Source organism: Phacochoerus africanus, chromosome 9 (assembly GCF_016906955.1).
Source record: "Phacochoerus africanus isolate WHEZ1 chromosome 9, ROS_Pafr_v1, whole genome shotgun sequence".
In the NCBI taxonomy this organism is placed as follows: domain Eukaryota; kingdom Metazoa; phylum Chordata; class Mammalia; order Artiodactyla; family Suidae; genus Phacochoerus; species Phacochoerus africanus.
In genome coordinates, this window is record NC_062552.1 from 13,529,441 (window position 1) to 13,544,475 (window position 15,035).

The 15,035-nt window shown below is 45.1% G+C and overlaps 1 protein-coding gene across 7 annotated transcripts in view; it reads right to left on the reverse strand.

Annotated features, from left to right (window-relative positions):
* The window catches only part of KIF13A (kinesin family member 13A), a 230,244-nt gene that overhangs the window by 19,450 nt on the left and 195,759 nt on the right, over positions 1-15,035 (reverse strand). For 4 of the 7 annotated variants that reach the window (XM_047797094.1, XM_047797091.1, XM_047797095.1 and 1 more), the window contains 9 exons: positions 13,646-13,778; positions 13,312-13,458; positions 8,764-8,802; positions 6,239-6,338; positions 4,695-4,821; positions 3,651-3,706; positions 1,980-2,104; positions 1,541-1,717; positions 485-577 (listed from right to left, as the gene is read on the reverse strand). In XM_047797094.1, coding sequence (XP_047653050.1) covers positions 485-577; positions 1,541-1,717; positions 1,980-2,104; positions 3,651-3,706; positions 4,695-4,821; positions 6,239-6,338; positions 8,764-8,802; positions 13,312-13,458; positions 13,646-13,778 — 997 coding nt within the window. The remainder of the gene's footprint in view (positions 1-484; positions 578-1,540; positions 1,718-1,979; positions 2,105-3,650; positions 3,707-4,694; positions 4,822-6,238; positions 6,339-8,763; positions 8,803-13,311; positions 13,459-13,645; positions 13,779-15,035) is intronic. The other 3 variants (XM_047797097.1, XM_047797093.1, XM_047797096.1) reach the window with 1 other exon arrangement.

The following is a 15,035-nucleotide window of genomic DNA, read 5'->3' on the forward strand; positions in this document are numbered from 1 at the left end:
TCGCAGACGTGGCTCGGATCTGGCATTGCTGTGGCTCTGGCATAGGCCAGATTAGACCCCTAGCCTGGGAACCTCCATATGCCACAGGAGCAGCTCAAGAAAAGGCAAAATAAATAAATAAATAAATAAATAAAAAATTAAAAAAACAAATAAAAAGAACGAAATATCAGCATTTTTTGCAACATGGATGGACCTAGAAACTATCATGCTAAGTGAAGTCAGCCATACAATGAGACACCAACATCAAATGCTTTCACTGACATGTGGAATCTGAAAAAAGGACAGACTGAACTTCTTTGCAGAACAGATACTGACTCACAGACATTGAAAAACTTATGGTCTCTGGAGGAGACAGTTTGGGGGGTGGGGGGATGTGCTTTGGCTGTGGGATGTGAAATCAGATTGTTACGATCATTACACAACTACAGATGTGATAAATTCATTTGAGTAATAAAAAAAATATATATATATATATATACCTTACCTTTGGTATGTTGGATACTATTTCATAGGTTACACCACAGGAATAAAATATATTCTTCAAGGATATTCTTCTCTTCAAACTCTGGGTGAAACTCTGGTAGGAAAAGAAAGCTGAATTAGGCAATGTGGACAAGGTAAGTTATTTTACAAATTGTAAACACATCATCAGTTACTATGTTTTTAATACACACACACAATACTCAGTAAAACAGAAAAGAAAAAAAAACTGAACCAAAAAATCTTTGTCTCCCATCCTGAAGGACAATAACGTCCATTTGTTATCTGGGGATTAGATTACAGAATTTGCAACCTATCCAGAATTTTTTGTTTCTGCTTTTTAGGGCCGCACCTACGGCATATGGAGGCTCCCAGGCTAGGGGCTGAATCGGAGCTGCAGCTGCTTGCCTATGTCACAGCCACAGCAACTCAGGATCCAGGTTACGTCCGTGACCTACACCACAGCTCACAGCAATGCCAGGTCCTTAACCCACTGAGTGAGACCAAGGATCACACCCGCATCCTCCTGGATCCTACTTGGGTTCATTATTTCTGAGCCACAGTGGGAACACCCAGGTTTTCTTTTATTTTGTGGCTGCTTCTCTCTCTCTCACTTGCTGTCTTCTTGATCTTGTCAGGGTTTAATCAATCTATCCTGGAGAAGAAAACTCGAAGGATCAGTATTGCTGACATTACTCTGAGATGAGATCTGGGGAGGCGTTAGGATGGGGGTTTATTCGGAGCCTGCCTTTTGTCCTGGTTTTGTCACTGACCTGCTTGGACCTGGTATTTAACCTCTTTCAAACAGCGAAATCTCCTAACTCCACTGTCTCCTAGGATTATGGGTCTCAAATCCGTTAAGGTGGAAAAGTCCTTTAATGGATGACATTTACCTCTGTTATCCTCATAACCTTGGACAAATGAGGTTCAGATGATAACCTGGCCAATACAGTAGCAAGCTGCATCGCCACTGTATTAACACCCCAAAATGCTACTCTGTGACAGGAGGAAAAAAATCTTTGCGGTCCTATGCAGTGGCAGACTCAGGCCCCGTTATTACCTGTTTGTTGTAAATATTGGCTGCAATCCGTTTCCGCAACACCAGCTCCATAGCAGCCGGGTGGCTGAGCTGGACCGTGGTCTTCACTATCAGGTAGATCCTTTCGTTCTGTGGGGTGACCCTATTCAAGTGAACCGAATCATGCACCGAGGAGTCCCAAGAGGCTGTGGCTGAAACCTAGGGGTCGGGGAAGGATGGGGACATGGAAACGAGACCACTCAGGTGCAGCAGATGTACATCATGCGCTCGAGAGAGAATGAGTCCAACTGTCCTGAATCACAGATGCTTTTCCTCACCTTTCTGACAATACACATTTTGCTTTGTGCAGGGCCCAGTCCTCTTCCCCAAAGCCCAGACCCCAGCAGTTTAATGAGAAGACAGGTCCACAGGCACGTGCACTAATCCAAAGCCGTCTAAGAGAATCTTAAGGGTCAGTTACCTCCTCATCGCTGTGCTTTATGATGGGCAGGTAGAAAAACTGGCTGCCATGTTCCTTGGGGAGGATGGAGTTCACGCCCGATGCATGGGGGCCCACCAGCTGCTCATTGGCACTGAGGTCGTCCGCTGACCACACCCAGGGCACAGAAGCAAAGGTGAGGGAAAAGTCAGAGTTTAAGCAAGCACCTCAACTTTTTAAATATGCGTTTTACAGATGAAGTTCCCATGTAACATATTTTTATTTTTTTTCTTCATTCCTTACCTGCAGTTGAAACAGAGCCTCCAAAACCCACCACAGCTTCTATCCTTTACACAATGACAGAAGCAAAAAAGGTGCCTTTGTGACTCTTTATAAAATGGACCAAATCTATGCAATATGTAGCCCTAGGAGCAAATATTTTCACCACATAAACATACTGTAGCATTTTGTGGCTTTCTGATGTAAATTCTTCCTACAACATGGTGTTAAGTTTGCTGTCTTACGTATATAACTTACACTAAATTAGAGATTTGAGCGGTTAGAATCAAAGTTCTGAGCACTCAGGAGGAATCTGAAGACCATCTTCTTCCAATGCCCTACCCAGTGTAGGCTTCTCTCTTACGAATATCTGTGTAGTCACCCAGTGTTTGCTGGTACACCTCCAGTAACAGGGAACTCACTGCTTCAGGAGGCAATGGTCTACTTCTAGGCTTTAAAAAAATCGTGCATATAAAGAGCCAAAGCCAACCTTCCCGTGCCTTCCATTCTTCTCTCCAGAAGAGAGATTTTCAGGCTATGCTTTGAAGAGCCCAGGGCTCTGCAGAAGGACTGCCAGAGACTGCCCATCCCCCAACCCAGCAACTTCGCTTTCGTATTCCATTCGTGGGGTTCCATTTACGATTTCATTTTGAAAATGGATTTTAGGAGTTCTCATTGTGGCTCAGCAGTAAGGAACTCGACTAGTATCCAGGAGGACGCAGGTTCGATCCCTGGCCATGCTCAGTGGGTTAAGGTTCAGGCATTGCCATGAGCTGTGGTGTAGGCTGCAGATGCAGCTTGGATCTGGCCTTGCTATGGCTATGGTGTAGGCTGGCAACTGCAGCTCTGATTTGACCCCTAGTCTGGGGACTTCCATATGCCATGGGTGCATCCCTGAAAGAAAAAGAAAGAAAGAGAGAAAATGGATTTTACTGCTAAAACACACTGAAAACTCTTGTTTGAGGTTTGCTCAGGTTCAATATCATTGCTATAGTACAGGACAGCTCTTTATGCAGGGTGACAGGTTATCATGTTCTAGAAACAACACTACTGGGAGTGGGGAGCAAGGGACACCAGCCAGAAATCCAGATTCCTAGGTACCCACAAGGCATAAAGATTCAGAATCTCCGAGGGTGATTATTTTCTCAGGTCATTCCTGCGTCTATTAACGTTTCAGAGCAGTAACTACTCTGATGCTTTTGTATGCAGTTCTCAACCTCTTAAGTTCTCTCTTTTTAAGAATAAACATCTGCATCTGTCTTCTAGTGAGTCTACATGTCATGGTTTTCTATATTTGGTTGGACTAAAAAAGTTGCCTAGATATGGCATGTGAGTGATTCGACAAGTGACTTAAGGATCAAAATCCTGTGGGTCTGAATAGATCTCAAACCCCATTCAATGTGATAAGCCACAGAAAGTCTGGTGTCCACTTACCATTCAAATCAAGGAAGAGAACCGGGATGTGGGTTTCCATGCCAGGTGGTGGGATCCTAAATTTAATAACAATGTTAAAAAATATATATAACAATATTTAATCATAACAAAATATGTGCTTTTGTATCTTGTTAAATAACCAAACACCACAGCAGCATGGGAGTGGAAGAGAACCACTGTGGAGATGCAAGTATACAAATGAAATGTTTTCACAAGTCTTGTCATCCCTATAAACACAAATCATGGGAATTATGTGACTTACAGCAAGAACTACCAGTTACGTGAGTTGCTTGCAATTAACTGAAACAGAGATTCTTCAAAGCCTTTCTAAGAATAATTCTGATGATGGGAAGAATGGAAGGGGCTACAGTTACACGTGAGATAGGGGACAAGATCGATTTGCTTTCGAAGCCTAGGATACCATGCTGTTTCTTCTGAGCATCGAGACTGATTGATCAGGAGCTCTCCTGTGGCACAGTGGGATCCAGCATTGTCACTGCAGCAGCTTGGGTGGCTGCTCTGGTACAGGTTTGATCCCTGGCCAGGGAATTCCCACATGCTGCAAGGCACGGTCGCCACCCTTCACCTCCCCCTAAAAAAACCATTGGAAAAAAAAAGGAGATGATTGATCTATTGATTGATCAACTGCTCATCAATGACATAGTGCTAAGTGCTGACTCTTATGTTGACGACCAAGCTCAACAAGCATGAGGGCAAATAGGAAGATATGTTTTCTGCCCTTTGCAAGTATGCTCTGGAAACAACTTTCTTTTGAGCCAAGACAGGAGCATTTCTGGAGCTCAGGAAGCCATGTCCAAGGTGCTCAGGGCAAGGAACTGAGAGTGTGGCATTTGATTCCTGGTTGGTGATACATGCTCTCTGGCTTCTGTGAGTGGGAAAGTAAGAGGGCAGGGAGCCCTGGGCTGGGCGGCCCTTCCCCAGGCAGCTCAGGGAGCTTCATATTTTCTGTGACAGTCTTGGAAGGTCACTCGGATGACCTGCCACCAGCCAGACCACCTGCACAGAAGCCCAAAGTGGACTCACCAGTCAGCAGGTGCCCCAGGGATCCCGCTGCCTGGCGCTGGCACCAGCACTGCATTCCTCTCCTCCGTCAGCCCCACCCACTGCTCCACCAGCCGCGCCTCCCGCTCCACGTCATCCTCCGTCTTCTCTGTGAGACAAAATGAGGGTGTGAGTCCCCAGAGGGAGAAAGGACAATTTCCAAATTTAAAAGAAGTCGATTTTCTATCAGCAGTAGCCACAAGTGGCTTAAACATCCACAGTGCCCCCAAAAGAATTTGAGGCTTTGAAGTTTTAGCCTGAGCATTCAGAGGAGCTCAGGGAGGTAGGACACTAGCCTGATGGGTCATAAGCCAGGAAGAGCACAAAGAGTGTTGGAACAGGGATTAGAAGACTCGGGTTATTGCACAGGTTCTGTACTTTGGGAAAGAGATTCAGGAGATGAACCTTAGCTTCTTAATTTGTCAAACAGGGATAATGTAAGTCATGTCTACTTCATGCACCTGTCAGAAGGATAAAGCGAAATAAGGGATGTGACAGTGCTTTATAAAACCATACATCACTTTATAAGGCCAGATGATTTAAAAACACCATAAACTGCACCCTGCAAAACTACTTTATTTTCCTTCATGCTCTTTATGAAAGGGATTTTTTTTTCTTTTTACAGCTACGCCTGTGGCATATGGAAGTTCCCAGGCTAGGGGTTGAATCGGAGATGCAGCTGCCAGCCTATGCCACAGCCACGGCAAGATGGGATCTGAGCTACTTCTGCGACTTACACTGTAGCCTGCGGCAACACAGGACCCTTAACCCACTGAGCAAGGCCAGGGATTGCGCCTGAAACCTCACAGACATGATGTTCTTAACCTGCTAGGCCACAACGGGAACTCTTGAGAGGGATTTTATTTGAGCACAAGGCCACTGCCCAATGGTAGCTGGGGCCAACATGCTAAGTGTTGTGATTTTAGAAGTGACCCCTTAGCTGCTGTCAGGCCCAGGTTCTGAGCCTGCAGTACCTCATGTGGAGATACACTGATGGCATTTGCATTCCACAAAACAAAATCTGAGTTTAATGTTTCATGTCTCAATTAACTCAAGAGTTTTTGTTTTGTTTTGTTTTTTGGTCTTTTTATCTTTTTTAGGGCCGCACCTGCGGCACATGGAGGTTCCCAGGCTAGGGGTCTAATCGGAGCTGTCGCCGCCAGCCTATGCCACAGCCACAGTAACACAGGATCCGAGCAGCGGCTGCGACCTACACCACAGCTCAATGCAATAACAGATCCTTAACTCACTGAGTGAGGCCAGGGATTGAACTCCCAACCTCATGGTTACTAGACCGGTTCATTAACCACTGAGCCACTATGGGAACTCCAACTCAAGTTTTATGAAACATCACTTTCAAATTCAGAGCCTATTCATACCAACACTGAACAATATGATTCACAAATATCTATCATTGTCAGAGTCAAAAAGCTAAGACCTGTAGTCCAGCTAAGGGAGGAAAACAGCCTATCACCACAGTCTAGAGTGAAAAAGCTCCTCCCAGCAAAGCGTTTCATCTCACATACCTTTTTTATTGCTGACTTTTTTAATCTGTTCATCTAAGTATTCTCTCCGTTTAATGAGGGCATCAGACCACCTTTCTCTCACGCAGTTTAAATCTTCTTCCTGGCAGCAGGGAGGGAAAACATCTTCCTGTAGATGCATAGACAACTAGTTCTTTATTTTAAGGAAGAAGTTTAAATCGATTAGAAAACTTTTCATTAGGAAAGGCCATTGAGTATTGCCATGTGATTAATATGCAAGAAAGCAGAGAGGCCTCAGTAACACTGCATGCTGATGGAGAATCCTGTCACTCAGAAATCAGAGGCCCTGGATTTCCAAAAGGATAATGATACTTAAAAGCAAGAGAAGCTCAAACTACGCCAGCTGCTGGATGAGTCTCATACGGTATGTCTGCGTATGTATGTAAGTTGTAACTATTTGCTCAGAGGGCTTGTGATTCTAAGCATAAAGACACCAACAACATAGCCCAAATCACAATACAGCATGTGAAGTGGAAAATGATAGGCGCATTCGTCATTCTTAGCTCAATGGCCTGATAGCATGTACTTTCTGAAAGGCCAAGATCACATCTGCCGGGGAACCTTCGGAACTTGTTACAAAGATTTTATCCCCAACCATTACCATGAGGCTAATTGAAAATTTCCCATGCAAAAAGCTAACATGCAGTCAGCCATGCGGAGAACTCCCAGAAGCAGCTGCTGGACTTGACCGTGAACCACGTGGTAGGAAGCGCACAGACAGCCACAGGACGTTAGTGGGTGGTGTTGCTGAGACCCAAGGGGACTCTGGTATTTCCCCTAATATTTGCTTTTACTTGGTTTCTTTCTTCGTAACATCATGCGGTGGGAATGCCACCTCCCTATTCCATTTAGGATGCTCTCTGACTTGCCTAACTCCAGTCTAACCCTTACTGTGTTACACTCGGAGCAGACACCTGAGGACTTCTGAGACTTTCCCTCCAACAGCCCGCTGCTGACTCAGAGGAAGGCTCTCGGGGAAAACGTGCCTTTGAAATTCCTGCAGAGAATCAGTACAAAGACTGGGAACCAAACTCAGAGAACTTCAGCTTGCTTTGCCACCTGGACCACGACTCTTTTTTTTTTTTTCTTTTTAGGGCCACACCCACAGCATAGGGAAGTTCCCAGGGTAGGGGCTGAATTGGAGCTGCAGCTGCCAGCCTACACCACAGTCTCAGCAACATGGGATCCAAGCTGAGTCTGCGATCTGCACCACAGCTCACAGCAACACCAATCCTAAACCCACGGAGAGACACCAGGGTTCGAACCCGAGTCCTCAGGGATACTAGTCGGGTTCTTTACTGCTGAGCCATGACAGGAACTCGCCGACCACTGCTCTTATCCCACATTCCACTGACAGCAGGTCAGTCAGTACTGACTTGATAAAATTTCACATTTGCACATTTTTTCCTCCTTAGATACCCAGAAAAGAAAAAGCTGAGATTTAAATTCTCTGGGTTCTGGATAACTAAGGTTGGCCTTAAAGAGAAAATAAAACTAGCTAAACAAAACTATGTGCGTAAAATGTCTTTTTCCTATCTGGCAAAAGTCTTAAAAAAAAAAAAAAAGACATCTTAGAATAACACTCCTTTTTTTTTTTTCCTTTGTCTTTTTGCCTTTTCTAGGCCTGCTCCCATGGCATATGGAGGTTCCCAGGCTAGGGGTCTAATTGGAGCTTTAGTTGCTGGCCTATGCCAGAGCCACAGCAATGTGGGATCCGAGATGTGTCTGCGACCTATACCACAGCTCACGGCAACACTAGATCCTTAACCCACTGAGCGAGGCCAGGGCTCGAACCCGCAACCTCATGGTTCTTAGTCAGATTTGTTAACCACTGAGCCATGACGGGAACTCCAACACTCCTTTCTTAGATGGAAGGAGTGAATTGTAGGTTCATCTAAGAAAGACAAGTTTACTTAAAGATATGGATGGATGACTATAATTCTTTTTTTTTTCTTTTTCTTTTTATAGCCACACCTTTGGATGCGGAAGTTCCCAGGCTAGGGGTCAAACTGGAGCTGCAGCTGCAGGCCTACGCCACAGCCACAACAACATCAGATCTGAGCCACCTCTGCAACCTACACCACAGTTCACGGCAATGCTGGATCCTTAACCCACCGAGCAAAGCCAGGGATTGAACCCGCATCCGCATGGGGACTACATCAGGTTCTTAACCAGCTATGCCGCAACAGGAACTCCTGAATGGCTACAATTCTTAAGATCACCAACTTAATATAGTGATGGGGGTCTTGTTCAGAAAAGCTTTACAAACTAGTGATTTGAGATGGCACAGCCGAAATGCAGTATCTGCTTATAAAGCCTGATCTGACAGGGAAATCGGTAGAAAGAGTATTGTATCCCTGATTGTGTTTAAAGCAAATCAAAGGCGAGTGTAACTGCATATTCTTGCTCTCTGCTCCTCCGTCCTCCTCCCTGCCCTCTGCTTTGCGGAGGCTGGCAATTAGCAGCAGCTGTGCCCCATGCCACAGGATCGACAGCAGCAGTAATACCTGGTAACTATCCATATCATCACCATCCTCATCATCTCTCTGGTAGGAAAAAAATAAACACAAAGGACATGCATTTTGTTTTTCAAACAGCACACAAGGAAAATAATTCTTTAAGCTTAACACACACGTTACAATGGACAGCAGACACGGCATCAGCAGAACAAAACATTTAACCAAATTTCCAAAACTAGATTTAATTCACTTGCCTATGATTCCTCAAAGATTTCAAGACTTTATTTTTTATTTTTTTTTCTTTTTTGGCCGCCCCAGGGCACATGGAGTTCCTGGGCCAGGGATCAGATCTCAGCTGCAGTTGCAACCTAAGCTGCAGCTGCAGCATCACTGGATCCTTAACCCACTGAGCTAGGCTGGGGACTGAACCTGCATCCCAGTGCTCCTAAGACACCGCCCATCTCATTGTGCCACAGTGGGAACTCCAAGATTTTATTTTATTTTTTTAAATAGAGAAAGCAGTCATTCAAAAAAAGGGGGGGAGGATTCTCTTAGCTGGAGATAGGAACCAACCCCACCGGATCAGGCCTTACCTCACTGTTACACACACAGTTGCTATTTGTTCCTGGGTGAGCTACTGAACTGGGATTTCAAATGGGCTTAGAAAGTAGGATGGCAAAACTAGAAAGGGCTTTAGGGAGTCTCTTGCTCAATCTCTTGATTTTAGCGGTGAGGCAGCTGAGGCCTGAAGGAAGAAATGATTTAAGCCGAGGCTCACAGGCATAGCGGCAAGGCTGGGGGAAAACCAGGCCTCTCTTCTCCCACCTCAGCCCCCTCTTCCCTTGCTGTGCAGTCACAGGAGAATACCTGCTGGGAAGCTAAGACTGGACATACAGTCAGTCCTCTGTATCTGAAGGCTCCACATCTGCTGGTTCAGTCAACTGCAGAATCTTCCGGATATAGGGGGCTGAGTGTACTAGGCCATTCTCTCTCTCTTTTGCTTGTTCTTTAGGGCCGCACCACAGCATATGGAGGTTCCCAGGCTAGGGGTCCAATTGGAGTTGCAGCTGCCGGCCTAGGTCATAGCCACGGCCACGCAGGATCCGGGCTGTGTCTTCGACCTACACCACAGCTCATGGCAATGCCGCATCCTTAACCCACTGAGCGAGGCCAGGGATCAAACCCGCGTCGTCATGGATACTATTCGAATTTGTTTCCGCTGAGCCACGATGAGAACTCCCTAGACCATCTTCTGTAAGAGCCTTGAGCGTTCTCGGATGTTAACAGCCAAGGGGGAATCGATCCCCTTCTGTATACTAACCACTGCAGTAAAAGCACAGCCCGCTCTGTTGGACATACGGCTCTGTTATGATCCACTGCTGGATATAATATATCATATCCACATCAAACAGGTGAGCAAAATCAGAACTGTCTGAGACCCATGTCAACATTTTCACAATAATTACATAAAAGAAGCATTTTGGCAAAAACGTGCAAAACAAAGTCATCATGTTGAAAATGAAAGGGTTTTAGCCGGGACAACGTTCCTTAGAAACAAGACTAAGGAAATGCTCATTGGCAGAGAGAGTTATCCATCTCTGTGGGGGCAGGTTCTACTCAGAATGAATGCTGGGCCACGTAATGACCTTCTTTCATTTTTCTGTGGCTATTGAAGGGTTAATCTTCAAACAAGAAGTGGCCTCATCATAAAAATAAACTTTTTTTTTCCAAGCACTTTAAAGATATAATTGTATTATCTTCATATCTAAGTACACTTCAAGCCTGGGAACGTCCATACGCCCCAGGTGTGGCCCTAAAAAAAAAAAAAAAAAAAAAGTATACCTCAAAATATACTGCTTTTAAAAAGCGCTGTAAAAATACTGTTAAGATTATTTTTTGTGTCATCTTTAAAATAAACTTTATGTTTTTCGTTTGGTAACCATCATTCTCACTGGATAACTCTAACATTAAATGCAAGCCTAATACTGAAAAAACTCTTAATTCCCTGTATTAATGAATAAAGTACAAACAGCTCTAATTTATCATTATTTTTTTAGACTAAAGAGATACTTCTATTAACCAAAAACTAGCTTGAACTTCCATGATGTATAACAATTGTGAAATTAGCATATTCTGGATGGCCTCAAGCCATTGTATCAATATAACTTTAAAGTACTATATTAACAACAACAAAAAAGGTACTGGCCATGACTCTGAGCATGGCAACAAAGAAAAATGAAAGCTTTAAAACAGTTACAGTTTAAATCTGTGTGGCTGGTACTATGCTCTTTAAAAGAGCACTTTGCACTTGGGGAAGGCTGATACTTGAGAGCTCAGATTTTGACCAAAAATCAGCTTGTTTTTGTCTTTTTTTTTAGGGCTGCACTCATGGCATATGGAGGTTCCCAGGCTAGGGTTCTAATTGGGCTGTGGTCGCTGGCCTATACCACAGCCACAGCAATGCAAGATCCAAGCTGCATCTGCAACCTACATCACAACTCATGGCAATGCCAGATCCTTAACCCATTGGGCGAGGCCGTGTCCTCATGGATACTAGTTGCTTTCCTTAACCTGGACGGGAAACACTGGGCCACGAGGGGAACTCCAACAAAAATCAGTTTTAACTCAAGAGGTATAGCTGTTTAATTTCTGTTTTTTTGATTTTCTTTCTTTTCTTTTCTCTTCTTTTTTCTTTTGTCTTTTTTAGAGCCGTACCCATGGCATATGGAAGTTCCCAAGCTAGGAGTCGAATCAGAGTTGTAGCTGCTGGCCTACGCCACAGCCACAGTAACGTGGGATCCAAGCTGCGTCTGTGACCCAGATCACAGCTCACAGCAACGCCCTACTCTTAACTCACGGAGCTAGGCTAGGGATTGAACCCATGTCCTCATGGATGCTAGCTGGGTTTGTTACCACTGAGCTCCAATGGGAACTCCCTCTTATAGCTGTTTTTAAAAGTGTAAATAATCATTCCTTACAATGTTCAAGTGGGAATAGTCAGTCAGTGGATGGTTCGTGTTATTGGTTTAGGACACACAGTTTCAAAGTTTTATCTGAGATCAGAAATTTATTAAGCCACAAAATGTTATGGCAGAGCGGGACCTCAGAAGAGAATTATTGAGTCTACCTCATCATTTTGGAGAAAGAAAAGGGGAACTTTAAGTTTAAATTACTCAGCTAAGTCAAACAAGACTTTAGAACACAGGTCTCCTCACTTCAAGTCTACGCTGCTTCTGCCAGGCCCTGCAGCTGCCCCCAGAGCTGATGGTCAAATGAGGGACAACCCAGGCCCTACTCCACACACAAGGAAAAGTCTGGTGGAGAAGCCTGCCTGGAATCAGCAAGCTCCAGCCTGGCAGCTCTGCTTACACGCTCCCTAGGCTTGGAATCGAGGCAATCTCGGCTGGAATGAGGAAGACAGTGTCTGACAGAGCTGTGCCTTTCTCAAGGCCCAATAAGTCCAAGCCGAGGTTCCTCTTAGCTTTTGGTCAGGTCTTTGTGCTGCCATGAAGCCAAAAGCAAACTGAATCATTTCAAGGGGAATCGTTCTCAAGACGGGCTAGGCTTACGCCCTAACGCTACAGAGAAACGTTTTCTCCCCTTTGTGACAGGGAGCGTGTTCCCCCTCAGGTGTGGCAGTGAGGGAGCCAGAAGTCAATAGTGGCATTCTTCCCAGCCCCAGTTCTATCTGACAGTAAACTGGAGACTCAAGGAAGCACACGTGTTCTTTCAGGCCCCTGGGGACAAGTTCCTGATCTTAAGGTTTATCCTCACAGAGAACTGAAGAGGTGTGACTAGTAAATAAGATGGCTTCTTAGAACTGAAGAGGTGTGACTAGTAAATAAGATGGGGTCCATCTTTTATTAACAAGAACAGAAAAACGGGAACAGAATATTTAACAAAATGAGATTTGGTGAACAAAAATGACCATGAAAATAAGTTTTAATTAAAAAAAACAGGAAAGCTTTCAGGGAGCTGGTTAATTATGCCAGGGCAATTTCATATTAATAAAAGTGGATCATGGCATTCCCGTTGTGGTGCAGCAGAAACGAATCCAACTAGTAACCATGAGGTTGGATCCCAGGCCTCACTCAGTGGGTTAAGGATCCGGCGTTGCTATGAGCTGTGGTGTAGGTCAAAGACATGGCTTGGATCTGGCATTGCTGTGGCTGTGGCGTGGGCCAGTGGCTACAGCTCCAATTTGACCCCTAGCCTGGAAAACTCCATTGGCCGTGGGTGCAGCCCTAAAAAGCAAAAAAAAAAAAAAAGTGGATCAGGCCAGGCAGCAATGCCATATATCCAACATAATTTGGGCCAAAGATAGAAAATACTGCCTGAAATAAGTGGCACTATAGCACTAATGCATGTGTTTATAAGTAAAATTATTATTAATCAGCACTAAGCCAATACAGTATCCTAAACCTAGTAAAAAAAAGGCCTTGGATGGACCTCTGAATGAGGGATGGGCAGGTATATGGTTAAGACAAGCAGTTCAGGTATATCCCCAAACAGGTCTCCAGCATAGATCCCTCAATGCCTTAATTTTCCATTAATCGATCTTTGTGAGAGACGATTTCAAGTCTGGGGGGGTCTCACCTGGTAACTGTCCAGCCCTCTCTGGAGCTTGGTGGACCTGGCAGTCACACAGCCGATGGAGATGGACAGGATGGCTTCGACCATAAGCGGCAGTGTCCCGGAATGCTGGACAGGTTTCACTGTGACTTGCACTCTCCGGGAATGACCCTGCAGAGGTGGGGTGCGATGCGGAAGTGGGTGCCGGGATCAGGAATGGGGTGGCATGGGGGGCAGAGGATACAGGAAGGGAAAAGAATTAGGGGAGACAGAGACAAATTACTAGAAAACCCCCAGAACCTGTGTGTAAGAGAGGGACAGACAGAAAACAGGAAGCAAGCAACGGCACAGGCGGTACCTGTCTGAGTTGAAAGACCCCTCCTGTGTTGACATCTTTCGCCTGGTGCAGCTCCACGGCCGCGTACTCCCCCAGCTCGTTCAGCTCTAATATGGAGATCCACATCTCGATTCTGCGAGTAACTTCATTCCACCTGCGAAAACACATTCCGACAAGCGACATCACTGCCCAGTGACATTATTAGCGATGGGAAGAAGCCCTCATTCACTGAGCACTATGTGCATGGCACTGTGCTATGCATGTCACATAGACTACTGTCTCACTTAACTCTCAAAGCAACCCTGTGGTATAGGTTATTTTATTTTATTTTTTCCCATGGCATATGCAAGTTCCCAGGCTAGGGGTGGAATCAGAGCTGCAGCTGCCGGCCTACACCACAGCCACAGCCACGCCAGATCTGAGCTGCGTCTGTGACCTACCCCACAGCTCAGAGCAGCACCGGATCCACTGAGCGAGGGCCGGGGATGAACCCAGGTCCTCGTGGAAACTAGTCGGGTTTGTTACCACTGAGCCACAACGGGAACTCCGGTTCTTTATTGAGCTATTATAATTTATGTTCAGTGAGTTGTCCAGATCACCAGGGAAGACCTGGATGAGTTGTGACAAGTGCATACACCTGTGCAGCTTGCCCACCAGCAATCGCCACAGTAGGTTTGCTCAGTCCCCTCCCCACTCAATCCCCACACCGGCAGCAGCAGTCTCAGATTAGTTCTAGAACTTCATCTCGGTGGAATCACATAGTATCCTACCCTTCTGGTCTGGCTCCTTTGATTCAGAACAATGTTTGTGAGATTCATCCAAATGTTTAAGAGTGGGACAGAGTGCTTTTACTTTTTATTGTTGAGTAATATCTTATTAAATGACTAATAACAGCAGTCTGCTTATGGACTTACGTTTTCATTTTTCTTGGGTAAACACTTGGGAACGGGACTGCTAGGTCATGGAAGAGGCAAATGATCAACTTTATAAGAAGAGGCCCTCCTGTTTTCTTCTATAAGCTTCATACTTTTTTAAAAAGTATAGTTGATTTACAATGTTGTGCCAATTTCCGCCATATAGCAAAGTGACCCAGTTATATCTGCATACATATATACAGTCCCTTTCTTTTTCTTTTTTGCTTTTTAGGGGATATGGACGTTCCCAGGCTAGGGTTCGAATTGGACCTGTTAGCTGCAGGCCTACACCACAGCCACAGCAACACCGGATCCTTAACCCACTGAGCAAGGCTAGCGACTGAACCCGAATCCTCATGGATACTAGTCGGATTCGTTTCCGTTGCACCACCACGGGAACGCCTACATTCCCTTTCTTATATCATCTCCCATCATCATCTATCCCAATACAGTTTTATCTTTTACATTTAAAGTCATGCCCCACCTCGAATTAGGTT